This window comes from Syngnathoides biaculeatus, chromosome 14 (assembly GCF_019802595.1).
Source record: "Syngnathoides biaculeatus isolate LvHL_M chromosome 14, ASM1980259v1, whole genome shotgun sequence".
In the NCBI taxonomy this organism is placed as follows: Eukaryota; Metazoa; Chordata; class Actinopteri; order Syngnathiformes; family Syngnathidae; genus Syngnathoides; species Syngnathoides biaculeatus.
In genome coordinates this window covers 11,912,419-11,940,000 of record NC_084653.1, presented here as the reverse complement: position 1 = coordinate 11,940,000, position 27,582 = coordinate 11,912,419, and the positions used below count along the sequence as shown (strand labels likewise).

The 27,582-nt window shown below is 41.8% G+C and overlaps 2 protein-coding genes across 8 annotated transcripts in view; one reads left to right on the top strand and one right to left on the bottom strand.

Moving 5' to 3' along the window:
* Positions 1 to 1,290: 1,290 nt before the first annotated feature.
* Positions 1,291 to 19,434, bottom strand: dlx2a (distal-less homeobox 2a). Of its 5 annotated transcripts, none has more exons than XM_061841271.1 (5): positions 19,161 to 19,434; positions 9,704 to 9,823; positions 4,287 to 4,551; positions 3,260 to 3,444; positions 1,291 to 3,146 (listed from the first exon to the last, which is right to left on the bottom strand). In XM_061841271.1, the coding sequence occupies exons 2-5, from the start codon at positions 9,788 to 9,790 to the stop codon at positions 2,751 to 2,753; spliced, it is 933 nt and encodes a 310-aa protein (XP_061697255.1). In that variant the 5' UTR covers positions 9,791 to 9,823; positions 19,161 to 19,434; the 3' UTR covers positions 1,291 to 2,750. The 5 variants fall into 5 exon arrangements, with proteins under 5 accessions (XP_061697255.1, XP_061697254.1, XP_061697259.1 ...); XM_061841270.1 differs by lacking the exon at positions 19,161 to 19,434 and adding an exon at positions 18,117 to 18,254; XM_061841275.1 differs by lacking the exon at positions 9,704 to 9,823.
* The window catches only part of itga6a (integrin, alpha 6a), a 26,267-nt gene continuing 16,644 nt past the window's right edge, over positions 17,960 to 27,582 (top strand). For 2 of the 3 annotated variants that reach the window (XM_061841267.1, XM_061841268.1), the window contains exons 1-6: positions 17,960 to 18,234; positions 23,740 to 23,864; positions 24,654 to 24,733; positions 25,133 to 25,394; positions 25,466 to 25,597; positions 27,223 to 27,436. In XM_061841267.1, coding sequence (XP_061697251.1) covers positions 18,065 to 18,234; positions 23,740 to 23,864; positions 24,654 to 24,733; positions 25,133 to 25,394; positions 25,466 to 25,597; positions 27,223 to 27,436 — 983 coding nt within the window. In that variant the 5' untranslated portion in view covers positions 17,960 to 18,064. The other variant, XM_061841269.1, reaches the window with a different exon arrangement.

Sequence of the window (27,582 nt, the reverse complement as noted above, 5' to 3'; positions counted from 1 at the left end):
CTCCGGAGTGTCTTGGGTAAAAATGACACCCCATATTAGGAGGGCTGAAATGGCGCAGAATTGTGCTCATAATTGCAGGTTTTCACAATGAGCGGAATTACAGTACAGCGCGAGGACAAATGAGGAAAGCGAGCGTGGCATTTGCAAGTTGTGCTGCAGAAAGAAAGAAAGAAAGAAAGAAGAAAAATGAAATTCCGAACAAGCTGCATGAAATGACACCGCGGGATTGGGAGCACTTGCGAGAGGTAGGGAAAATAATAACGCTCACTTTTAGGTATTTATTTAAGTATTCGCATGGATATGATTGGTGTCATGATCATCAGACTGAGGTCTTCTGATAATCGTTCAAACATTTGCACACGTAACAGTGCAATAAAAATCTCTTTTAATGTGTTATTTTATGGCTTGATGGTTTTGCTGTCTACAAAATGTCGTTTTCATTCTATTTCCATATATTGAAGATCCAGATCCAGTTTTTGCACACCGAAATCTATTGACAAATTTGTTGAGTCAGCACCATTGCATGAGAGCCCGCATCATAAAATATCAATCCATGTCAAAACCCATCGCAAATGTGAAATAGATTTGAAATATATTTCATTGAATGTACACATGCAGTGCTCATTTGAAGAAAAAAAAAAAGTCCACCGAGATATTTTGCGCTTTGTGTCTGCTTGTATTTAATTTATGGATGTTTATTGAATGTGGAAGTTGGATAATTGTGCATATCAAACACGATGATTTCTCTATAATTCAATGAATATGAAGCGCGATGAAAATAATCCAATATATATTGGATATGTAGGCAATTATGTACTTTTTAGAGATCTGCACACTAAGAACTCTTTTTAAATATTTCTATCTTTGTGTTTAGCTGACTGAATAAAAGTGTCAGAATTCATGATCAGCAACAACTAAAGTTTTGTTTTTTTTGTTTTTTTTTAAAGACGAGAACAATCTTAACCCCCATTCCGGGATCTTCATTAGTGGTGAAATTTACGACGAGTGCCCATCATGTTTCAACATCTACTGGTCAGAATCATCAACATTCAATTCCACTTCATCTTCATTCATTAACAGCTATATGAATATTCTTTTAATATTTTTTTCTTGATATCTGAAGTATCGTGAGTGCAGATGTTGTATCTTGTGATCAGCGAAGCACGTTCCTTGTATTCTAAGGCTTCTGTGCAAAAAAAAAAATCTAAATAAAATCTTTTACTGTGAAGAAAATGTTGCAATTTGGATGGCGTTTCTGCAGGTGCAAAACGAAGGATACTGCAGTGTTACATATGATCAATTGATTATAACAGGTGTGCTTGAGCAAGTGCATAAACAAATGGGGGTCAAGCTAGAGGTGAAACATTTACAAGAGCTTCATTCGTTCTTCCTGTTAACCACAATGCTTGTTTTTACAATTCTTCAGCAAAATTGCCTTACAAATCACACAATAGCAATTAAAGAAAAACTTTACGTCCGCGTTCATTTTCATACAGCATGAAGTCAGACAGACTCTTCTTGTTTGGTCATTTTCTTTTTCTTTTCCCAAAAACGTCCAATTAGGAAACCCGAATCCACCACCAAATCAATTTAGAGATTCGAACCTCCTAAAAATCGAACGATGTTGCTTTTCTGGTTGGGGCCGCGTGTGTGTCGATTGCAAGGCATCACCCAACAATGTCCGAACCTTCTTTCGAGGTCAAATCGACAACAGCTCCGCTGTCTGAAATGTGCAAAAATCAACTGACATCAATAATAAAATGAAACTGCTCATTAAACATATATACCGTGGGTTTAATTACATTCAAAATATTTAAATGGAAATAAATATAATCAGACGTCAACAGTGTTTCACATGTGGGAAACGGGGAGGTCACAGGAAATGTGTTTATTTAAATAACCATATCTGGAGCACTGTAAAAAATAATAAATATGACCCCCCCCCCAAAAAAAAAAACCACAATTCAGGGCGATACAATCCAATCAGCTGTGGGACAATCAGTAGCTTGTGGTGGAAAAATGATTTTTGCACCGATTGCCTGTCGAAATAAAAGTCACGAGATATATAAAAAAAATATATTTACAAGACGCGGAGACACTTCCAACATTAAAAGCTGTTTTATAAAATATACAGCTCTTGAAAAAAAAGAGACTCCGGCAAAATTAGAAGTTTCACAAATTTTGCTCAAATAAAACGATCCCGTTTGTTTTCTATTTTATTCTACTGAAAATAAAACGTCCAAATACAAATATTGTTAATTAAAGTATTTATTTGTACAAAATGAAAAATGTTCAAAATACCCAAAGTCAATTTATTTCCTTTTTTTAAGTCTTTCATTTTTGTCCAGTGCTGTTTTATATCACACGACATAATTATGAGGTCAAGTAGAAAAAGGCACGATACAGTTGAGCTGTGCTACATCACTGACGGGGCACCTTTCAATTTGCCCCCCCCCCCCTCAAAAAAAAAAAAGAAGTCCAGTTTGAGAGTTGCTCATTCATTCATTCGCTCATCCCTGGACATCAAGTAAATAAATAAATACAAAAATAACCAGCAAATTGTGAATGTGTATGTGCCAAAAGACGAGACACGTCCACGGTTCGGCGATGTTGCCGCGCGTCAAAGTAGGACCCACATAGACCTTCCAAAATCAATATTATATGCGTGTATTTCTCTTTTTTTTTCCTTTTTTTTTCTTTTTTTTGGGGGGGGGGGTCCACCACCAGAGTCCCGTTTCTTTCTCGGTTCTTCAGAATATTGTCCCGGCGGTGATAGAGGGGTTGTGGTGGAGCAGGGAGGGCTGCAGGTGGCTGACAGAGTTCGTGTTGGCGTACCAGGAGTAGTTGGCCAAAAACGAAGAGGATGAAGAAGAAGAAGAAGAGGATGAGGAGGAGGAAGAAGAGGAAGAAGAGGAGGAGGAGGAGGAGGAGGAGGATGGAGCGCCGCTGCCGCTGTTGGGCGGACTACTGCAGCTCGGAGGAAACGTGGAGCCGCTCATGGCTTGAGTCTGTGGAAAGTCCCAAGCGCTCGGGGGGGAGCTACACGGGGGGGACTCCCCCGCAGGGACGTGCTGCTCCGGTGCAATTTCGCCGTTTTTCCACAGCTTCTTAAACTTGGAGCGCCGGTTCTGGAACCAGATTTTCACCTAGAAATGGAGCAGACGACACCCCGTTAGTATGCATGGAGATTTGTATTTTATAATTATTATTATTGTACTGGGCTCTGACTGGGGGTGAGGGGTGGGGGTCAGTTAGCCACCTGCGTCTGCGTGAGGCCCAGCGACGCCGCCAGCTCGGCCCGCTCGGGCAACGCCAAGTACTGCGTTTTTTGGAACCTCCTCTGGAGCGCGGCCAGCTGGAAGCTGGAATAAATGGTTCGAGGTTTTCTGACCTTCTTCGGTTTTCCGTTCACCATCCGGATTTCTGGCTCGCTCTCTTCTTTCTCTGCGGGAGAACATCGGAATGCAACTTTCAGCGAGGGTTCTGGCACCGTGTGCATCATTTGGATTCTTTTTTTTGGGGTGGGGTGGGGGGGGGTAGAACCTTTTTTGGTTTCTCGATGGGCGTGTGCGTGTAAGCTATAATTTTACATTCAACGTTGTGTTTAAAACTAAAGCGTGTAATGTATTGCATTTTTGTGTTACGTTATACTGCAAATGAAATGTTTTCGAGTAATTTATATCTATAGCGTTGTGTGCACGCAAGTTTTTTTTTTTATTGAACATGAATACTTTTTAAGGTTTTTGTCCAATAAAATAAACTTAATTAGCTCCATCATAGCAGAATTTAGAAGGTTTGAGCAGTAACACTTGCTACATTATAAACTGCGTTTAATGAGTAAACAATTGTAAACCTGTAATGCATGATGATATATAGAATTTTATACTGATGGCGAGTTGAAAACGCTGACTTTTTAAAAATCCTTTCTCTATTTCGTTAAACGTGGCCAACCATTAATGTGTTTGCTTTCCAACCACATCGTGCAGTTTATCATATTTTTCTTTCAAGGTGGATTATTATATTGAGCATCAACGCGCAGCGATGAATCACATAAAAAAAAAAAGTCCTGTATTTATAAAGGCGCTCACGAGCTCTCATATTATATTGAGCGGTGTGTTTCAATGAAGTGTGTGAGTGCAAATTCTGATTTCATAAATAACATAAATGTGCTTCTATTTTTGTTGTTGTTGTTGTTGTTGTCGTCCATCACCGCGTGCGTGCGAGTTATGGTTTCGTATAAAGAACGTGAAAAGGGTAGATTGAGGGCAACCGTTTGCCTTCCATACCGGTCTCTGGAGGGGTGGGCGACGAGTTGGGCCCATACGTGCTGTACGCCCCATAAGGGGTGTTGAAGCCCGCCTGCATGCCGTACGGCGCCGCGCCGGGCCCGCTGGCATGGTACTGGAAGGAACCGAGCTCTCCGAAGGGCAATCCGCCGCACGAGTGTCCGTGCTGCGGGCCGGTGTAGTAGCTGCTGTCCGTGGCCGTGGACACCGGCAAGGTGGGCGACTCCTGTGACTTGTGCAAGCCGTGGTAGTTGGCGGAGGTCATCTGGGTGGCGTGCATATCACTGCTTAGATTCTCAAAAACTCCCGTCATGTCGAAACCTGCTCCACCCCCACAAAAAAAATAAAACAAAATAAAATCGTCGAGCTAGGTTTTCGTGGTGAAAAAAAAACGTCCCAGTGTGGACAGCTAGAGCTGCAGTGGGCGCGTCTGCCTCCCACGCTGGACTGTGATTCTCTGCAACGATCCGTGGGGGCAGCGAGCTTATTTATGAGAGCGGCTGTGCGCGTCAGGCAGCCAATGACCAAAGAGAAACGGAAAAAGACCAACGGACGCCTTCCCGATGCTACCACCCTCCCTTCTTCCCTCCATCTTTTTTTGTTTGCTTGTTTCTAAACAATCAGTAAGAGAGAATTTGGCCATACATGCACCTCCACCGCGCTTCTATTCTTGTGCTTCTCAAACTTTTTAAAACCGAGCAGAACCTCAAAATACACACCATGGACCCACGTATTTGATATCACTGCAAGCCCGTGTGACATATATGCACAGTCTCAACATTAACACGGGACTTAAATAGATAAATAAATGAACAAAGGAATAAATAAATGCATAAATAAATAAACGAATAAATAAATAAATAAATAAATAAATGCATAAGGTGGGCGGCACGTTGGCACAGCTCGTAAAGCGTTGGCCTCACAGTTCTGAATCTTCAACCCTGGACACGCCTGTGTGGAGTTTGCATGTTCTCTCTGTGCCTTCGTGGGTTTTCTCTGGGCACTCCGGTTTCCTCACACATTCCAAAAACATGCAACATTAATTGGACACTCTGGATTGCCCCTGGGTATGATTGTGAGTGCGGCTGTTTGTCTTGATGTGCCCTGCAATTGGCTGGCAACCAAGTCAGGGTGTTCCCCGCCTCCTGCCCGTTGACAGCTGGGATAAGCTACGGCACGCCCCGCGACCCTCGTGAGGATAAGCAATGAAGAAAATGGATGGATGGATGGATGGATGGATGGATGGATGGATGGATGGATGGATGGATGGATGGATGGATGGATGATGGATGGATGGATGGATGGATGGATGGATGGATGGATGGATGGATGGATGGATGGATGGATAAATAAGGTGGCACAGTTGCTCAGCTGGTAAAGCGTTGGCCTCACAGTTCTGAGGTCCCGGGTTTTGTCCCAGACCACCTGTATAGAGTTTGCATGTTCTCCCCGTGGCTGCGTGGGTTTGCTCCGGGCACTCCGGTTTCCTCCCAGATCCCCAAAATATGCAACATTAATTGGACGCTTTAAATTGCCCCTAGGTGTGATTGTGAGTGCAGCTGTTTGTCTCAATGTCCCCTGCGATTGGCTGGCAACCAATTCAGGGTGTACCCTGCCTCCTGCCTGTTGACAGCTGGGATAGGGTCCAGCACTCCCTGCGACCCTCGTGAGGATAAGTGGCTAAGAACATAGATAAACAAAACAAACAAACGAACAAATAAATAAATAAATACAACAAGAATCAGATGAGAGCTGGTGTACACCCTGAACTGGTCACCAGCAATCACAGAAAAATTGTAATTGAATACTTTAGTTGAAATGAATTCCACATATGAGTCAAATAAAGATTCTACAATATTATGCCCAGTTTGAACGTAACCATGTAGAATGTTGTGTGTTTGGAGTTTGAAAAGAAGCAAGATTTGAATGTAGCCTGCCTTTCTAATCCCGTCCTCGCCAAGTGGCTCACTCAAGCCACAGCCCTTACTGACCTGAACATTGTTACAATGGACCTTTCCGACCTGTCAATCACTCGTACAATAATAGCCAATCAGATAGCTACATTGTCTTAACCCCAATCTTAACACGCCCCTGCCGCCATGATGTCCCACAAGGAATACTGGTTGTCAGTAGCGTGTGCTTGGAAAAGTTAATGTTACGAAGAAAATGGTCCTGTGATGCGGTTGGGGGTTGATGAAATATATCTTGCTAGGTTACAAGGGCCATGGTTGATTCATTTTCCAAAGCCTAAAACACAGGTGACGAAGTGTCTACGATGGATTAAGGCTTGTACAAGACCGCACGTACAACTAAATGTGGACAATATCAACAAGCACAAGGCTGCATGTTCAAAGGTAAGTGAGGGAGAAGTAACTTCTCTGAGTTTGATTGAATTATTATCAGTGCTTTATACATTGCAGGAGAACAACTTTCACTTTGTTAGGGTATCACTGAGCTGTTGAATGAAGTGTATCATGTTTTATGCCGAAGAGTCGGATTAGTGATACATAAATGCGTCATCATATGCAAGAGAAATGTCTTTTTGCCCATTTGCATCACATCGGACTTTTAAGACAGAGCACTAGGTTCCATTATGAGCCAATTTAAACTTTTTCATCTGGTGACTGCGGTACTGACTGAGTTCATCACCATTGTTTAAATGCATTTGTAGAAAATCGAGCCTGACTCACTTATAAAGACTACAATGATATTATTCCTAATTTATCCAGGTAAAAAGTACTCACCCTGCTTTACATGTGGAGTACGATTTCACTTTTTTATCCTGTTGGATTTCAATGTGAAGTTTGTGAGGGGTCAAACTTTTTTGCATCGATCGCCAACATTTTGCTGTTACTCTGACATTGCGTCCTGCTCCATCCAAAATCTCAATTCCGTGTACATATCCTTGCGCGAAATAGTTGAGACCTCTCTGTAGAACTCTTATGGACAAGTCTGATGCATTTGGCAAAAAGCATACACCAATATTATCTGGAATATGCGATAGAGAATTGACTTCAAACCTGTTCTGTTCAGTCGCCATTTTGGAAGCTTGTGGGACATGGCAACTGTAGCTAAGGGGGCGGAGCTTAAGATCGCCAGTCGGAAAGGCCCATAGCACTGAATGTTATCAGTTGGAAGTTTTATTTTTATGAAAATGCCTTTAATTAAAAATTTAAAAAAAGACATGATTGAAATTGGCTGTCGAGCAGAAATGTTGCTAATCTTGCCTAACTTTGGAAAGTTCTCAGCTCGTTGGTGCCCTTTGACCTCTTAAAGGCAGCTTCTAATTTCACCCATGTTTTTTTTTCGGGATCTGTCCAATTCTTCTTTTGATCTTTTGTTACTGATCGGAGGTGAATATTCAGTAGTAGTTTCATCCAACTCCTTAAGGCCAAGGCAAAAGGAAGAGATAACAGCACAAGGCCGTGTTCCTCATGACTGCCCGAGAATTTTCGACACTTCGTCACTCACGCCTTCTGTTTCTGATTGGTTGTTTTTCCTTGACAATGGTGGCTTCTTTAAAATCAAATTAAAAGTGAAAAAAAGGCATTATTTTTTCCCTTTTTTTACGGATCAGTTTATTCATGTATTACTGTCATATTATGATAGTTTTGACAAAAATGACAAGAAGAATGGCAAACTACCATTTTAACACTGCGCTTTGATTTATTGGAAGATGAAAAAAAAAACTTCCTTTATGGGTGCACCACAAGACTTAATGGTGGATTTCCTCTTCCATGCTAAGAAGCCCGCACTTAGACAATCCCTCTTCTATTCCATTCCCAGTAAGATTTTTTTACATATGAGACATCTTTAAATCGACAGAACGTGGTGGATTTGCCTTCAATGTTACTGCAGAAGTACATTCTCTAAAGTAATATTTGGAGTATATGTATTGTTCTTTTTTTTTTGCATAACCCTCAAGATAGACGAGATTCGAAAACGAATCATTTTAAGCACAATGGGCATCCTTCAGCGAGGTAACAATGCAGCAGTTCCCTCGCGTGGTCGAAACCAGTATTGCACGTAGTTGTCGTCCTTTCCTCTCCAAAGTGAGAATGACGTTCTCTTTCATGTACAAAAGTTATTTTAATTTATTTTACACATTATGTCAGCATGGGATATTTGGATCACGAGTTCTTAATTAATCAGTTTTTATTGGAAAGCACGTTCGAAATAAGAACGAGAACAAATCAATCAAATGTCTATCATAATATCATTAAACGGCTAATCACAATTTTAATCAATCAAGGTACATTTTACTTTATTTAACATATATTAGTATTCTTTTATTTTAAAGAGCTTGTGTATAAAAATTGTCATTCCCCAACGTTCCAAACAAAAGCACTGTTTTTTTTTTTTTAACCACAAGGTGGCCGCAGAGCTCTTATTAAAGCAGAAACGTTCAGTTGTTTCCCAGTACTACTAAAAATGTCGCTAAAAGTGGACACGCAATTAAATAATATACCTTCTGCCATCTGGCGGAAGCGCATTTGATTGTTAAACCCGCTACGATATGTTACTAGTATAGATAAAGGAACAAAATAAACATTATTTGTTGTAAATAAGTCATATAATTAGGAGTGAAACTTTGACAATTTCCTGTAGATCCAGTGATGGCCTCACACTATCACTCAAGGTTCTTAAATAAAACCAGACCAATCAATAGGAAGTAGACGGTGTAGGTGGACAAACTATAGCAAAGACGATGTGACGTCATAATTGCGGGTAAAGTCACCTTCAAGTCCGGCATTACATCTTGCTAACAGCTCATTCCAATGAACCCACAGAGGCCTTCGCTACAGTAGCTGTGTGTTAATGAAATGTTGTAAAAGTTCCAGTCCGGGGAGCTATGTGTGTGTGTGTACAGCATTGTTTCCTTGAAAAGGCCCGGCCCAATGGGACAGCACGTCAGGGCTCATTAGTGGAGCATGTCTCCACGTTCAATCCTTCATTCATTCCCCCAGGCCGGAATAAGCAAGAATCACCCAGTTCAGGATCGAGTTTTACTTGTCGCGAGATTTATTTAAGATGTAGCTTTTTCTTGCATGACATACTAAAGTTAAAAGATAATATAATCCCGCATTCTCCTAAAAGAATCCCAAGCATGCAAATAGTTTCCAAAAGACAACAGAGTGAGGAAATGAAGTAGGAAAAAGTACTTCAAAGGGTACACCTGCACAACCTCATGACAAGTAAGAGTGTTCAATAGTGAGATGCATGAGGTGCAGCCGCAGTGCAAATGACCTACACACTTTGTCGGATTGAATTATTGTTTTCCGTCTTAATGTTAGTCACTGATCTTTGGTGAGTAAAAATGTGACAGCCAGCCAATCACGTCCAGCCATTTCAGGCTCTTCTGACGGCTCAGTCATTGCACCGATGCAAGATGATCCAGCACTTTAACCCGGACTGACCTTCCATTGCCGACCTTGTCTGCGTCTGAGCCTTCTCCTTCCGCGAAAGCCCTCAGTTTTTTTTCCCCCGACCACAAGTTCTGCCATTTTTGCCTGTCCCCGTGGTTGTTTGGTGATTTGCTGCAATTACAAAGACAAGACATGAATGAACATGCATTTGTGGGGTAGCGCCAAGAAAAGATTTGCCAAAACTTCCCTGCTAGCGCCAAGCGAGTGCTCCCTGTGCCCCCAAAAACATGTTCCCTACAAATGTGGCAGAATTTAAAAGACTAAAGTCAGTCTTTGCAATGGCTTCAGATTTATCACCAGAAAGGATTGTTACAATAAAGAAAGAATCTTCCAAACACAACAAGAACTGGGGAACGTTATCCATTATATTCTCCATCTGTTGAATTATTTAGAGAATTATTTAATGTTGATAGCAACAAGAAAGACTCTCAGTCAATGATAATGTTTCACATTATTTATTTATTGGGAATCACTTTTTGGGATATTCCGACAAATCAGCGGTGGGGACCTCAGACTGGTTTGTGTTCCACTGGTTTTGAATCCCAAGTAAGAACAGGTCGCATTATGTTTAAAACAAGAGCAGAAGTGTTCTTCTCAAGAGATCTGATGAGGGATTCTTTTGTTGCTCTCCTGCTGTGAGAATTGAAGCATTCATCTCCGTGGCAACGCACCCTTTGGTGAAATCCCATTAGGAAAAGATTTACATCTTATTTCCTTGAAATATTTGGATGATACAAGCCAAAGGCAAAAGTCAGTCACTTAGTAATTCTTCCATTGTTGTTCACGATAAAGTCAACAAAATTGCAAGTGACCATTTAGCTCGTCAGCTCTTTGTAAACATGGAAATGATCTGCCGAGTGTTCGTTGACTTCTGTGTCTGAGAGGTCGTGTTCTGCAGCGCTCTCCGGACGCAGGTTTTTTGTCAGGGAACGTCCACCAGGGTATTCACCATTGAACTTGAGTTCCCTAACAATCAGCCGCGGTGCATTATGTGCTGGACAGAAGTTATTTTTAGCAGCGAAAGACACGGAGACGACAACAATTGGAAGGAAGTTGAAGTTAGCTGTTGATGCAGATGCAAAGGAAAAGCTTGGAGGCTTGAGTTCATCACGATCTTCTGCGCGTGGTATGGCGAAAACCAAGCAGCATGCCCTACAAATGTGGCAGAATTTAAGAATTTAAGACAAGCTCTCAACCCCAAAGAATTATGCTTCACTCTGCAGGACAAAAAACAAAGCGAAAAAAATGAAGCCCCCAGAATTCCCTGTGTCATCTGCTCGGCCTGAGAAAGAATTTCGTGGGGCCTACGAGGTCTCGTTCCCTCCATTGTTGAGCCGCTGGGATGGCACAACCCCCTCCCCTCCCATAAAATGGCAGCCATGCCTTTGTGTGTGGGGAGTGGAGCAGATTTAGTGCGGACGGATGCGCTCCCGACAAAGGAGACCGGCGCTTTCACAACAGGAGCGGGATCAGCTGCGAGCCCGCTGTCATTTAACGCTACACTTCACACTCACGCACACACAAAGCGACATGACGGGCTGACGATGAGCCCTTCGTGGGATGGGACTATTTGCTGGATAGAGCCAGCTTTGCTGATTCCGGCTTCATTTTAGTAGCGTTAGACAACACATGATAAACTGAGTCCCAGGTGTGGAATTGACCTCCCATTAGGCTTTGCGTCTGTCCTTCTGTCTGTCTGTCTGTCTTTCAATCTCTTTTGATCTCCATCCATCCATCCATCCATCCATCCATCCATCCATCCATCCATCCATCCATCCATCCATCCATCCATCCATCAACCACTTTATAAGATTTGTAAGCTAGCCAAACAGGTAGCTGGGGTCAAAAGTTTCATTCTCAGACTCGACTCCACATAACTCACACACCAAAGTCCCCCCCACCTCACCCCTATGGAGGTCTCCTTGTCAGATCAGGAATTGTACTGATTTTGAAAGCGATCCAATCCAGGATGCTTGAGCTAGCTGGGTTTAAAGGTCATAGTGGTGCAAATTCCTTCTCCAGTGAAAAGGAATTTGGTTTATTTTTCACCTGAGGGACTAAGTGCAACGTCACCTAAAGTAAGAATACAGAAAGATGGGTTAAAGAAAGTATTGGCACCCTTCTCAGATTCTAACTACAAATTCTTTTGAACTTTTCCCGCTTAAATGTTTAATATCATCAAAGAAATGTAAATAAGACGAAGTTAGCCAAAGTAAACATAAAATGCTGTTTTAAAAGGGAGGAGGGTATTCATTATGCGTACAAAACTATTCAAGCTACCTGGTTCTGTGTGAAAAAATCATCGTAAACCGAGGAATTAACTGTTTGTAATCACATTTGTTTGGGTCATTTTTTACTGCCCACGCCACCTGATTAGCTCCAGACTTGTTCAATCAAGAAATTACTTGAAAAGATTCTCTCTGACAAAAGGAAGTTGACCAAAAGATTTCAGAAAGCTGAAACCAAGAGCTATGATCCAAAACAATTCAAGAACAGAGGAGAAATAAAATAGGTTACATCTATCAGTCTGGAAAGGCTTCCGAAACCCATTTCGAAAGATTTAGGATTCCAACGAACCACTATCATATCACTCAAATGGAGAAAACATGACACGGTGGTACACCGTTCCAGGAGTGACCTGCCTGCAAAAATTACCTCAGGAGTATATATAGCAATAGCTCCTCCAGGAGGTCGCAAAGGAACCCGGGATAAACAACTGAAGAACTGCAGTCAGTGTACTCAACAGTAAGGAAGCCAATGTGCAAAAATGGCATCCATTTGCAGAGTCGCAAGGCAAAACCACTTCTGAATAAAAACATAAAGGTCTGCCTTTCTTTTGCAAAAAAAAAGAAACTAACTAACTTACTAACTAACTAACCCTCTGAATAATTCCCAAGATCTTTGGAAGCAGTTACGCTTTTTGGGAAGGTGTGTATTTCTTTCCATCTGGTGTAAATCGAGTACAGCATTTCAGACAAAGAACATCACACCAACAGTCAAATATGGTGGTGTTTGTGTGATGGTCTTGGACTGCTTTTCTCCGTCAGGACCTGGATAACTTGCTTTGATTGATATTACCATGAATTCTGCTCTGTTGCAAAAAATCCTGAAGGAGAATGCTTGAATTCCAGTTTGTGACCTCAAATTGGCCCAAGGCACTTGGGTTCTGCACCACGATAACGATCAAGTCAACTTGTGATTGGCTTTAAAAAAAAAAAAAAAAAAAAAAAGAAACATTCTGGAGCAGCCTAGTCAAAGTCCAGACTTGAATCAGATCGAAATCCAGAGGCATGACCTTAAAAAGACCATTCATGCTTGAAAACCCTCCATTTGTGCTGGATTCAAACAATTTTGCAAGGAAGAAATGGCCAAACTATCTCAGTGAAGATGTGAAAGACTCATTGTCAAATACAGAAAACTCTTGCTTTCAGTTGTCGCTGCTGAGTGTTGCCGAACCACTTATTAGGTTTATGCGGCCATCAAACTTTCACAAAGAGCCAAGTTGCATTGAATATTTGCATCCTTAAATTTTATTTTCTAAAAATCAGCATTTTATGTTCACTTGTGTTAAATTTGCCAGTATTTGCATTTTGCTTTTGCTGATCTCGGATTTTAAAGTGGGAACCAAAAAAAAAAAGGATGGCGATCCAATACTTTTTAATGACACTGTATCCCAGCTTTATGTGTCAGTCACATTATATTTGTAAGTGTTAATCATGAAAAACAAAAAGGTCTTTTACAGACCCGGACAACAATTAACTCTTTACGGCCACACAGAAAGACTAACGAAGTTAAGGTTCACTTGACTCCGACAAACGAGCTGCTAATTCAAGAAGAAAGTGCTCGCCACCTGCAGGTGGTCACCTGACCGACCATTTAACCGTCCCCCTTTCTCTCTCCTTCCCCCGATGCCCTCCCTGACCCGGCACAATAGAACCCTCCCGACCCAGCTCCTGTTACGCCGACCGCCTTGGGACAGAGTGCACATGAAAGTGCTCTTTTGTGTGCTGGCTTGATCTCAGGTGAAGGCACTTAAACACCTCTTTGGTCACGAACACACAGAAACACTGGAAAAACACAAAACACTGGCAGCAACGTTAAGTAACAATCTGAAGTTTTAGAAACACCTCTTAGTATAATGCGCTGCACTTCAATATCAATGGTATGTGAAGCAAAGCGAAGCAAATTCATTTGTAGAGCGCATTTCATATATGAGGTAACTTAGTGCGCTTTACATGATTAAAGGCATTCAAATACATAAATAAAAACTTTTGAAAAAGTACAATTAAAACAGTTTTTAGTGAAAGAAATATCACTGAAAAGTACTCTAAAACGTATCAGAAAAAACAAGAGTTCTTGTTCTGGATTTAAAAAGATTCGCATTCATTGACGCCACCTCTGTTGGCAGTTTACTCAATTTTTTTTTTTGCACCATAAAAGCAAAATGCTTGCTTTGAACTCTGGACTCCATTAATTGACCAGAGTCAGTCGATTTCAGAGCCCCACTGGGTTCGTATTCCAATAATATTTCTTAAACCATAAGAATGATTTGTAGACCGGTAGCAGAACTTTAAAATCTATTCTAAAACTGACTGTAAGCCAGTGTAAAGACTTTAGAATTGGATTTATATGGTTTGACCACTTTGATCTGGTGTCAACTCGACCTGCAGCATTCTAAACGAGCTGCAGCTTTTTAATGCTCTTTCTGGGGACTCCAGTCAGAAGACCATGCCAATAGTCAAGTCTACTTGCGAGAAAACCATGGATGGGGTTCTCCTGGTCTGGTTGACACATGCAAGCCTTCCCTCTAGATATGTTCTTCAGATGGTAAAAGGCAGTTATAGTAATTGATTTGATATGACCTTTGAAGGTCAGGTCGGGATCTATCAGAACACCAGGGTTTCAGATTTGGTCTTTGCTTTTTAAAATTAGTGAGTCCAGGTGTTTATGAACAGAAATTATTTACACTACTACAAATAACTGTGTTATCTGCATAGCTATGATAGTCACAACTAAAGTTCTGGAAATTTTGACCCAGGGGTAGTGCAAACACAAACCTCTGAAAATGTTTACCTTTGTAAAGGTAGACACATGCAGGTGTGCCTGTTTGGGGAAGGAAGAAAAGATGAGCATTTCTCATGTGTTTACTTTATTTTTCCATGATACATTTAGTATACTTTTTGAATCAGCCTGAATATCATCTGCCAAGTGTAAGTTTCTGGAAGAAACCAAAATGCTTATCTGATAAAGTTTAGGAAGTGACAGAATACCACATCATGCCAAAATATTTGACGTTTTTCATATCTGCTATCACTCAAAGTAAAGACTGAAAACTAAACATTTACTTGCAGACCCACAACTGAATACAAGTGTGAAGGAGTCTGTATATTGAATTCAGATTCAGTATTTTCTAAATACATTTTATACTGGAACCTCAATAGAATGGACTGATTTGATAAAGACGATTGTCCGTTACATTGAAGCATTTATTTTTAGGCCATATGCACCTATACTACTGTACAGTGCAAACTTATTTTTTTCGTGGCCTCAAACAACGAGTACAGTATAAAGTAATTGTAAATACAGTAAATATTTAAAAAGTTTGACAATGTTTGGAAGTTTCACTTTCTACCCAGACTTGCCACACTGGTGTGTTTGGTCATGGTGAGGTCGTTGACATAAAATAATCATCATGGGGGAGTTGCTTTCATGACCTGCAAGGAATTAGTGTGCTTCCTAGTTCCAAAGTTGTGGCCAATGGTGAACAGCTTGAAAAGAATAACATGTTTTTGTGCCAAAAAAGCATGTTCCAGACTCCACAGACTTGTGTTTTATATTACTCAGAGTTAGCATTGCCGCCATGCCTCTCTCTCATTCTCTCATTCTCTCTCTCTCTCTCTCTCTCACTGCACAGCACTCCACGGCCAATAGGAGGGAGATATATCCATCACAACTTGGCCCCCACAGGTAGAGTTGTTGTGTGGAGATCCTAATGTACAACTTAAAAATCAAATAATTAAGCGTTTATGCTAAGTGATATAATTTATTTAATTCATCTTTAGAGTGAGCAGCACGGTGGCACGGCTGGTAAAGCGTTGTCCTCACAGTGAGGTCCCGAGTTCAATCCCGGACCCGCCTGTGTGGACTTTGCATGTTCTCCCCGTGCCTGCGTGGGTTTCTTTTGGGCACTCCAGTTTCCTCCCACATGCCAAAAACATGCAATATTGATTGGACACTCTAAATTGCCCCTCAGTGTGATTGTGAGTGCGGCTGTTTGTCTCAATGTGCCCTGCAATTGGCTGGAAATCAGTTCAGAGTGTACCCCGCCTCCTGCCCGTTGACAACTGGGATAGGTTCCAGCACTCCCTGCGACCCTCGTGAGGATAAGCGCCGAAGAAAATGGTGAAAATGAGAATATGAGTAGGATGCTACCTATATTCATTAGTCTGATGATAATACATGGGAACTAATGTAAAAGTAGACTTGATGAAGATACAAGCCCCCAAAATAGACAGCTCTCCTTGCATAAAACAAATCACTCTTTGGACCTCCGTCTTTTGGAAATTTTGAACAGAGATTGTGATCACCAATGAAGGGGTCGGTGCTCAAAGTCGTCTCACAATCAGATTGTGACATCATTAAAGAGGCCTGTGATGTGTTCAAGTATGACGCATCGATGAGCAAATGCCTCACAACAAGAGATGCCATTCAAGCATTTCACACGACAGCCCGTTCGAGTCATTTGCAGCAAATTGGGACCTACTGACACACACACGCACGCACATGCACACACACACGCACACGCACGCACACACGCACACGCACACACACACACACACACACACACTGACAATAGCCACTTTGTGTCATGTCATGGCCTGCATTGCATAAAACTCATACCGCCATTAAAGTTTGACAGATAGATGAAGAAAAACGAGGACAACTATTCAACGCTTGCTGCAGGCCACAGAAAAATCAAGATGAGTGCCACTGAAGTCTTTCGTCCTTCCATTCTGTCGTTTACTCAAATTCATCATCATAATGAATCCTCGCTTAAACTGTTAACTAGTCTTTGAAACGTTTTAGTTACTTTTAATGATTTATTGACCAGCATGGCAGGTGTTAGGGGAGAGGTTGCCTCTTCATAATTTATGTTTTTTATCCTCAGTCTGCTGCTCACTACATCAATTATGCAGCAGTTGAAATCACTTCAAGTGACCTGAGCGTACGTGACTTCCATTCCCAAAACTTGAAAGTGTTGTGTTTGCTCAACGTAACCGCTTCTCCCCCAGTTTGGTGTCGAAATGAAGATGTTTATTTGTCCAGCTGAGTTGACCCAGGTTTCTGTTTGTCTGTCTGTCTTTCTATGTCTATATCAGTTGTCTTTTTTTGTTGCAACTTCTGCTGTAATAATACCATGTTAACATTAAAAGTGTCTTCTGCATGGTGTACTTGAATTCATTTCTAAAAGCGAATTTTTGATTACAGTACATATGTGTTTTAAACATATACTTCAAGCAAATAACATGCCGTAATGAATATATCGGTATAATTTTTTTTGTTTGTAATACTGTAACTTGCTCTCTCTCGCCAAGGAATTTGGTTGGATTCTGTTACGAAAAAAAAAGCATCTTTAGTTGCTTAAAAATCTATTCTTACTATATGAAACATAAGCTATATCTTGGGAATTTAGTTAATGTAAAAAATGATGTAATTTGAAAAAAAAATACTTATTCGTAAAATGTATTCTATTTCTGAGATTTTATGAGATTAACTACGGTTTCCTGGGAGTACAACCCACAATATCAAATTGTGAATCACATTCTTTCTGCCTGTCTGTGTCATGATTCTTGAAAAGTTTCTCTTCCAATTCTGTTGTAATAGGATTTAAATAGTAACAGCATTTTCTGCATTTTGTACAAAAAGTGCTTGAGCTCATTTTAGAAAATGAAAAGGAAGGAAATGCCTTTAAAACTGCATTTTCAGCTTTTTAAAAATGTATTAATAACATGCTTTCTTGGAGGAATTTAGAATAATTCTTTACAAAAATAGCCTCGGGAAAAACTATTTATATGTTATAAAGCGTACACGGTTTTAGTTTTAATTGTGTAAAAAGACGAGAAAACGGGGTTATTTGTAAACTGCGTTGTAACCAACTGCAGGATGTTGCCTTCCTATGGTCGACCAAAGAGGGCACTGTGGATCATGATCCCCCCCCCCCCCCCACACACACACAAAAACACAAACCCCACTCCCGGCTTCCATGCACTGTGCCTCTGTGGCGTTTGAGCTAAGCGCACTGAAGGGGTTGAAGCTCTGCAAGGTTGCCCCCCCTCCACAAGACGCACCGGGATGCTGCAGCGAGGAGCATTTTGTGCGACACTTTTGTATCTTTTCAACGCACCTCTTTTGCCGGCTTTCAACCTGGACACCAACTTTGTGATCAGGAAAGACGGCGAGCCCGGGAGTCTGTTTGGATTCTCTCTGGCCATGCACCGGCAGCTCAACCCGGACAAACGAATGTAAGTCACCTTGTAACCGCATTGCAATCTGCCGCGGATGTGATGCCTTTAAAACAGACACAAGTGCGACACAATCTCATTTCCTCTTTACACCGCAACATTGTAACAGTATATGTTTCCTTTTCAAACTACGATTCAAGTTATTGTTGAAGCCTGAAAAGCACTTTTTGTTGTCTTCTTCCTTTGCCTATTCCTTTTTTTTTTTTTTTTTTTTGAGAATGCCAATATGATGCGTTGCATGTGGACCTAAAGCACGCAGGCTGAAGACAAATGACCAAACAATGGCGACAAGTGTCATGCAAATGTGCTGTAAAGTCAAGGAGGATGAGCTCTTCACTTTCACATTTTAAAGGTGCTTGTTTGCCATTGTTTGATTGAGACCGAGGGAGGCAGGGCTCCCTTGGTGAAGTTCTTCAAGAATGGGTCTCTCTAAAATACTGACAATCTGTGCATTCGGTCCCTGGGCTTTCACTTACTTACTCCATCTGGTAATCCCACAACGATCTCGTTACGATTCCACAGAGAAACAATACAACAAGGATCGCTGAGCCAATCACAGTTGACTTCGGGTATGCTCCGAACTGGTCGCCAGCCAATTGCAAGGCACGTATAAGCAAACAATCATCAACAGACAATTTCAAAATCTTCGATTGACCTAGTATTTCTGTTTTTGGGATGTGGGAGGATACCGCAGTGCCCGAAGAAAAACCACGCAGGGATGGGGGAGAACATGAAAAGTCCACATATAAACCCCGGTCCTCATAACTATGAGATAGATGTGGTAACCAGTTGTCCATTGTTCCACCGTAGCGACAGCAGACTTTGCAAAATCTGGCCACTAAGAGAATAAGGAGATAGTAGTTAAAAGGCTCTGTTTAAAACCAGGCCTGAGGCAAAAAAATAAGGGTGTGGAAATTTGGGCGAACCTGATTTGAGGGGCTATTCTCATTTCCTCGCCTCCCTGCAGCAGAACCTAGAGGGTTCCTGCCGGAGTCCCGTTAAAACGCGAAGGCGCAGAGTGGGTCGGCGTGTCGAAGCCTGCGTCCGGCGTGAGGCTGCATGCGCGCTGACCCCGCAGCAGCGTCGGCGGAGGCGGTTGGGTTGGCAAGACCTGATAACGACGCTCCCTCAGATTTCACAGAGATGACAATGTGGAATTTTATCTCCGCTGCTGTTTTGACTGCGGTGGGCATGTGCAGCGCTTGCACTAACACACTCGATGAAATTGAAAAGGGTCACAATAAAGCAGTGGAGTCATGTGATTGCTGAGCTACTCATCAAAGAAAGGTTGAGATCGTGATTAATGTGATAGTGTTTAATAAAATATGACAAAAGTACATTTTATACTCTTTACTAGGGGTTACTTTTTTTGTGGAAGTGGTCATCTGTTCATTAGCTGGGTCTGCGCTCGATAAGCTTTCACTTGACCTGTCTGGCTAATTAGCCTCCGAGTCACATGAGCGGCGGTGGGAGGAAATCGTGGCAAAGACAAGAAGAGCAGATGTGCACGCTCGACTTGTTTCTTCACAGGAATAGAATTGTTTAGTTTCGTTGCAAAGCAGATTAAAAAAAATCATAAACCAACATGCAACTTATAATGATGCAAACAATTGGGCAATTGTTGCATTAGATAATATTTGTGTTGCCTGGACAGTAAGATTCAAACTCTCGGTTGATTTTATTTTACAAATCCTCATGGGCCACATTTGGATGGTATGTTCTGACATTTTATGATGAATTGATCAGGGTTATAGTCCAAATTGTGGCATTGCTGGTGTCAATTTTTCAGGATTCACAGTTCTAGTTCTGTGAGAATTGCAATTCCTAACAAAACAATTTGTTGAGCATATTTGGTAACTTAAAACTCATTCACTGCCGATGACGGCTTTTGGAGTCAAATATCAATTGTGAGAGTTTGTTGCTTTTACTTTGATTACAATCCAAACGTTAGCAGGGGAATCTAAAATGATCCCTCCGGTTTTTAATGCATCGCCACTTGCTAGCGTAAAATGCCGCAAGATAATTATTTGGTCACTGGTGGTGACCGGTGTAACTTCGGTGCAGGCATCAGTTCCCTTTTAAGTCTAAATCTGATTTGTTGCCAGTCTCAATCTGTGTCCTGTTATTGACTGGCAACCTGTCCAGGCTGTAGTCCACGTTTTACCTGAAGTCATCTGGGATAAGTTGTAAAGGAAAAAGGCTAAATACATAATCATATTGGTGAAGTAGACATTATTTCTTTGGCTCGTGCCCTTCTCTAAACTGTTTTGAACCAACAGATCCAGGTTGAACTTTCACAAAAGATACCAGTTAGCATAAGAAGAGAAAAGATGCGTAACCGACTGGACATGCATGCATGCCCATCTGTTCATGTGTAACCTGATAGATTAAACGTGAGTGAATCATTATCAGTTCAAGACATTCCAGTCTGACTCTTTTCGCTTTAACTCTGTGTCATTTCAAAAGGGGGCGTGAGCACATTTTATTCCAGAGGTTCACAAAGATTTATTTTGAATATTTGCTTAGCTGTAAACTTGAATTAACCTCTGGCAGGTCGATTTGTGTGCATCATCAGTCAGAGTGGATAGGCTGCATGCAGAACTGCAGCAGAACACGTTAACAAAGAGCGGCAAGATCACCGTTTGCGGCCGCCGTGTGCTCCGTTCAGACTTACACCGCAGTGACAGACACTCTTGTGGCGTGATGAGACATTTAACAACTCGGGCCACACATTATCTTTGACAAAGAATACCACAGTCCATCATGATGCTTTTTTCCCCCAATGCAAACCGGATGAAAATGAAGCCTTAAAGGACAAAAAAGATTCTACTTCTCAAGGAAGTGGAGGAGAGCAAGTCAGATTTTGAAGTGAGAGGCTTACCGAGAGATTTTTAGAGCTGAAATGTGCAACACGATGTAAGATATTTGGGTTTGGGAGTAAGATCATGGCTTTCTCAGAACAATACATAGCACATCCTAAACGCACAAAAATGTTTGCGAAGGAACACGGGGTTTTTAACAGAGAAGATGAGTCGCACTGAAAATCCTTGGGGAAAAAAAGACATCGAAAAATTTATCTTGGATGAAATAAACCATGAAAGAATTCCAGAAGTTTAACAAATTTCAGGTAGATTACAAAAAGTTTTGTGTTTTTTACTTTTGAAGGATGTTGTACATACTGTATCCATCCACCTTCTTAACCACTCATCCTCACAAGCCAATCCTAGTTATCTTTGGGCAGGAGGCTGGATACAACAGCCAATAGCAGTATGTACAGTATGTTATACCCAAAAAAAACAATCCTAGGTACCGATACTGGTCACTAATAACTGTAGGGAACTCTCTCATTGTGTTGGAATACAACACAGGTGTACAGCATCAAATATAAACACATTTTTTTATCCATTTTATTATTCTTATTTTAATCCATCATGGGGAAAACTCACACTCTGCTGTATGTTTTTCCTCACCAAAGGCAGATTTGAGTGTACCTTAAGTTTTGACTAGAGTGTATCTATCATTATGTCAACATTTGCTGTTACACGAAAAAAAGAGAGGAGAGCACACCGCTGCTTCACCAGGCAACCAGATGGCTGTGTTGCATGTAAATGTCAATATTAACCGTCGGTCACTTGCTAAATTCTACAACTTTTCCCAGGAGCTCTGCTTTTAAGTTTCTCGACGAATGTAACTTCGTGATGTGCTTTCTGTGGGCCGCATGATTTGTAAAACTGCCCTCTGCCATCTTTTTAATGTGTGTTTTTTTTTTTGTGGCTCCTGTCAGTTCAATAAAAATTCTCCTTGAAGTGCGACAACACGTGTGGGCGGCTGAAGTGCTGTAGCACAGGTGCTGAAATGTCAACATAAAGGCAACTTTGTAAAAGCTCCTGTTTGTATTTGCATGTCACGGGCGGTCTTTGTTTGGGTGTAGGCTTTGCAGTTTGCTCTCGGGTCACTCCGTCAGACCTCCCCAGAAGGAGAAGGAGCCGCATCCTTGTTGAACAAATGATGAGCCACGGAGCTGCTCTGGAAGATCAATCGAAGACCCTGCGAGGGGAACGTTAAAAAGCTAGACAGGATTTCCCTTCTGACCCTGAGGGAAATTCCTGCAGTTCTGGGCAGTGCCCACACTACACAGTAGCTTGCAAATGAAATTGTGCCTCTAGAGTTCTTGTTTAGAATCACGTTGGAATGTAGATTGACACTCTCTACTATGTTGTCATCCATTTTTTTGTGCCTCGTGCTATATCAAATATTTTTAACACAACAGTACTAATGGAGATTTTGAACCCGTGAACATCCATCCATCCATTTTGTACTGCTTGTTCGAGGTTAGGTCATGGGGAGAGTGGCTTTGCCAAAGAGTTCTGTGTTAGTTCATGTAAAATTCTGCAAGTCTGATTTGAGAGTTGGCCACCTCCACTGTAGTACCACATTGTGCTGCAACACTAAAGAGATGCATTGTAATTAAGCCAAAAGAAGAAGAGGCAGAGAAGGTCACCTATTAAGCTGCAGTAATAATCACTGTTCCCACAGACGATAATTGTAATATGCTTTTCAGGAGAAGCGGTGTTGAAACTGGATGGATGGATGCTACCAAATGTGGGTTAGAGGCCCCATATTTTCAATAAACCTTTTTGGTGTGTTCAGAAAAGGCCCTTCTGAAAGCTACTTCTGTTTGACCAAGTTTTGTGTCCGCTTTGTCCATATTGGGCCTTTCCTTTAGAAAAAAAATCAAGGACAAAAATATCTGTATAATTTTTAAGGACGATTCGGAGTCAAATAATAACATTCACAGACAAAACAAATACACGCTTATCTGTTGTGTTTTTTGCTCGTGTGCAACACACTGAGGTCAGACCCGGTAAGTGTTTTTGTTTCGACAGAAGTCTGCAAAATGCAAGCACACAAAAATTTTTAGTATTGTTGTCTATAGATAGTATTTAGTATTGCGATGTGTATATAGCCATCAGTGTTTTGCATTTGGGCTGATGAAAAAAAATACCCAACTGCCGACATTGTGTGACAAAGCACACGCAGAATGGAAATGTGCAAAAAATGAAGTGTGAACTTACAGGAAGTTGATTTGGTTTTCCTCTGCAACTTTTGCCCTCAGAGCACTTCACCTTTAAGGTACTCTCTCGTGGGTTTTAGTGCATCAAGCATAATGGTTGAGGAACTCCGATGTTTATAAATGGGGAACATGGTAACCTAGATAAAATGCAGATGCTGCAGGAAAGGATCCTCGGTGTTAACCGGGGCGCTCTACGACTCGCCCGCATTCTCCACAAAAAGCGCTGTCCAGAAAACAAAAGATGTGGGGGAACACTTGTGTTATTATTGAATGAGCCCAAAATGTCCCCATCAACTGCCAAGACTCGTGTTAACATTGCATCACAACTAAATCCATGATTTTCATAAACATCAAATCGTGTAGAGAACATGAACAAAACTACTTTCAATAAGAGAACAACACGGCTTGAACTGACATGTAATTTTTTTCAGGTTGTTGATTGGTGCCCCCCGAGCCAGAGCGTTGGGGAAGCAAAATGCCAAAATCACTGGAGGACTTTATAAATGTGACATCAACTACACTCCTGATTGTGAGCGTATTTTATTTGACAGTGAAGGTAAGAATTTACCTCGTCTCTATCCATCCGTCCATCCATCCATTTTCTTTTCCACTTATCCTCACGAGGGTCGAGGGAGTGCTTGAGCCTATCCCAGCTGTCTAAAAAAAAAACCCACGCAGGCACAGGGAGAACATGCAAACTCCACACGGGGGAAATTGGACCCCGGTCCTCAGAACTGTGAGGCCAACACCCTAACAGGTTGCACCATCATGCCGCCTATCCATCCATTTTCCCAGCTGCTTGTCCTCACAAGGGTTGCGGGAGTGCTGTGGAGCCTATCCCAGCTGTCTACGGGCAGGAGGCGGGGTACACCCTGAACTGGTTGCCAGCCAATTGCAGGGCACATGGAGACAAACAGCCGCACTCACAATCAAACCTAGGGGCAATTTAGAGTGTCCAATTAATGTTGCATGTTTTTGGGATGTGGTAGGAAACCGGAGTGCCCGGAGGAAACCCACGCAGGCATAGGGAGAACATGCAAACTCCACACAGGCGGGGCCGGGATCAAATCCGGCACCTCAGAACTGTGAGGCCAATGCTTTACCAGCTGTGCCACCTCTTTGCATCCATTTATCAATTAAACCATGCAGAATATGGTAAAAGCCAGTCTGTATCCTGGAGTTGTTTCATAGAAATCCCAGTGAGTCAGAATTTAGCTCTTAGTGTGAACTGCATAAAAATCATTTATCGTGTCATACTCAATGATGTCCAAAAACCCAGTGATTTAAGTTTCTAATGTGTTTCCTTGTTCTTGCCATTGCTTTTTCCCTGTCTTAACTTTGAAAGAGGATATCCAAGTTGAGAACAAGGAGAACCAGTGGATGGGGGTGATGGTAGAGAGTCAAGGACCAGGGGGGAAAATTCTGGTAAGTAATCATTCATCCGAACCTTTTCTATATTCCTGGTCCTTATTCGGCTCCTGCTTTTGGATGAGAAACAGGTCAAACTGCGGAACGGTTGTCAGCCAAGCATTCACAATCACATTCACACCTTTAACGCCTGAATGAACCTAACAAGCATGATTTGGGAATGTACCAAGAAGTTCCTAGAAAAAAAAGAACTACACCTCAGGCACAGGAACAACTGAAAACTTAGAGGATTCAAACGCGAAACCTCAGAAATCTGAAGCGCACATTAACCTCTATCAATCCTTGCTGCTCATATCAATGACAATATCATAATGTAAACATACTGTTTCATCAGTGGACCTGAATTAAATGGAAAAAAAAAAACTTTTGGGGTATTGGTGTGCTTTGTGACTTCAGACGTGCGCTCATCGCTATCAGAGACGCTTGTTTGTGAACACGCCCCAGGAGGCCCGTGACATCACTGGACGCTGCTACGTCCTGAGCCAGGACCTGACCATCGACGAGTCGTCCGATGAGGACGGCGGCAACTGGAACTTCTGCGATGGCAGGGGCAGAGGTCACGAGCTGTTTGGGTCATGTCAGCAGGGTGTGGCCGCCACCTTCACCAAGGACTACCATTACTTGGTCTTTGGAGCGCCTGGAGCGTACAACTGGAAAGGTCTGGACACATTCAAAACACAGTCGCTTACTCTGTCGGCTGTGTGACCGACTCGCTTTGCTCCCCGCCAGGCATCGTACGCGTGGAGCAGAAAAACAACACCCTGTTGGAGATGGGCATCTACGACGACGGGCCTTACGAAGTTGGCGATGAGCACATCTTGAACCCCGAGCTTGTACCCGTCCCTGCCCACAGCTACCTCGGTGAACCACTCTTTTTTTTTTTTTTTTTGCTTTGATTTGTGCGCAAAAAATTGAAACATGAGCACTTGGTGATGGTTGGGAAGTCAACAGGACTGATTTCAAAACAAGGATCAGTTTGGCAAAGAATGAACGATGCCACTCTCAGCTGAACAATGAGAATTGCACATGTATTTAAAACTATCAAATCATTTTAGCTTCAAATCCAAAATCTTAATGTTGTAAACATGGGGGTGTTTTCATTAGTCATCCGATGGTAGTTTTTACTGAGCATTGACCGCACAGCTCTGAGGTTCAATCCCGGACCCGCCTGTGCGGAGTTTGCATGTTCTCCCGTGCCTGCGTGGGTTTCCTCCTGGCCCTCTGGTTTCCTACCACATCCCAAAAACATGCAACATTAATTGGACACTCTAAATTGCCCCTAGGTTTGATTGTGAGTGCGGCTGTTTGTCTCCATGTGCCCTGCAATTGGCTGGCAACCAGTTCAGGGTGTACCCCGCCTCCTGCTCGTTGACAGCTGGAATAGGCTCCAGGACTCCCTGTGACCCTTGTGAGGATAAGCGATGAAGAAAATGATGGATGGATAGTTTTTACTATGCATCAACACATGTAGACAAACAATATAACACACACAAGCATATAGTCCTCATCCATATAAAATAAAAAAAGTAAAGTGTAAAAAATATTTCTGCAGCTTACTGAGTCACTTACAGTGGTTGTCTTCGTTTGTGTCTGCATGACTGTGTTATATTGCCCCCCGGTGGCCAAAACACCTCTAGAAGTTGCAACTACATAATCATAATCCCCAATCTGTTTAATTCTTCACATTCTATTTAGTCATGTTATTTAGGTACGTTGTTATAAAGTACAATCTCACTAAGTCCTACTTTCTTTTTCTTACTTATACGCAGTTGTGAGTAGTATCCTCAATGTTGATGTTGCAACAATTACAGTGCAACTCAGGCATCTGTGATCCAAGTCACTCCATTTTTTTTTTTTGATCTGGCACCACAGACATCTGCTGTGAAAAACGATGAGAATTGACAAAATTTGTTTCAGTGCTATCAATTCACAAAGTGAAACCCATTTAAATATACAGTGAAGAAAATAAGTATTTGAACACCCTGCTATTGCAAGATCTCCCATTTAGAAATCATGGAGGGGTCTGAAATTTTCATCGTAGGTGCATGTCCACTGTGAGAGAGATAATCTTAAAAGAGAAATCCAGAAATCACAATGAATGATTTTTTTAATGATTTTTTTTGTGCGATACAGCTGCAAATAAGTATTTGAACACCTGTCTATCAGCTACAGTATAGCTTCCGTACACAACATTGATTGTAGCTTAGGCCTAACAAAACCCACCCAAAACAATTCACTGTCCAAAAATTTGAACATTATATAAAAAAAAAGCCAATTTGATTTATTTTTAATGTAGAAATTAGGAATTGTTTAATGAATCTGTATTACATGAGTTTCACTTTTTTTTTTTTAAACTGAACTACAGAAATAAAGTAACTTGTCTTCAGTGTTCTAACTCATTGAGATTTTTTGAAAACAGGCAGCGTCTCAATTGGCATCAATCCCAAATACTGGCAACATCTTGGACTCCTTCTACGTACGTTTAGGCTTCTCCTTGGACTCGGGTCACAGCATCGCCAGGAGGCGTGGCCTAACTGTAGTGGCCGGAGCGCCCAGAGCCAATCACAGCGGAGTGGTGCTGCTATTGAGAAAAGACAACCACGGCTCGGGTCGCCTTGCTGTGGAACACACTCTGTACGGACCCGGACTGGCATCCTCTTTTGGATACGACGTGGCCGTAGCCGACCTCAATGGGGATGGGTGCGTCCCATCTTTCACATGAATCGGGCAGCTACAATATATCGTTTCATCATATTTATAAACAATTGGGGCCCAGATAATTCCGGGGATCAGAAAAGGGAAAGACTACTGCTAGCGCAAGAGATATACAGTGGAACCTCGGAGTT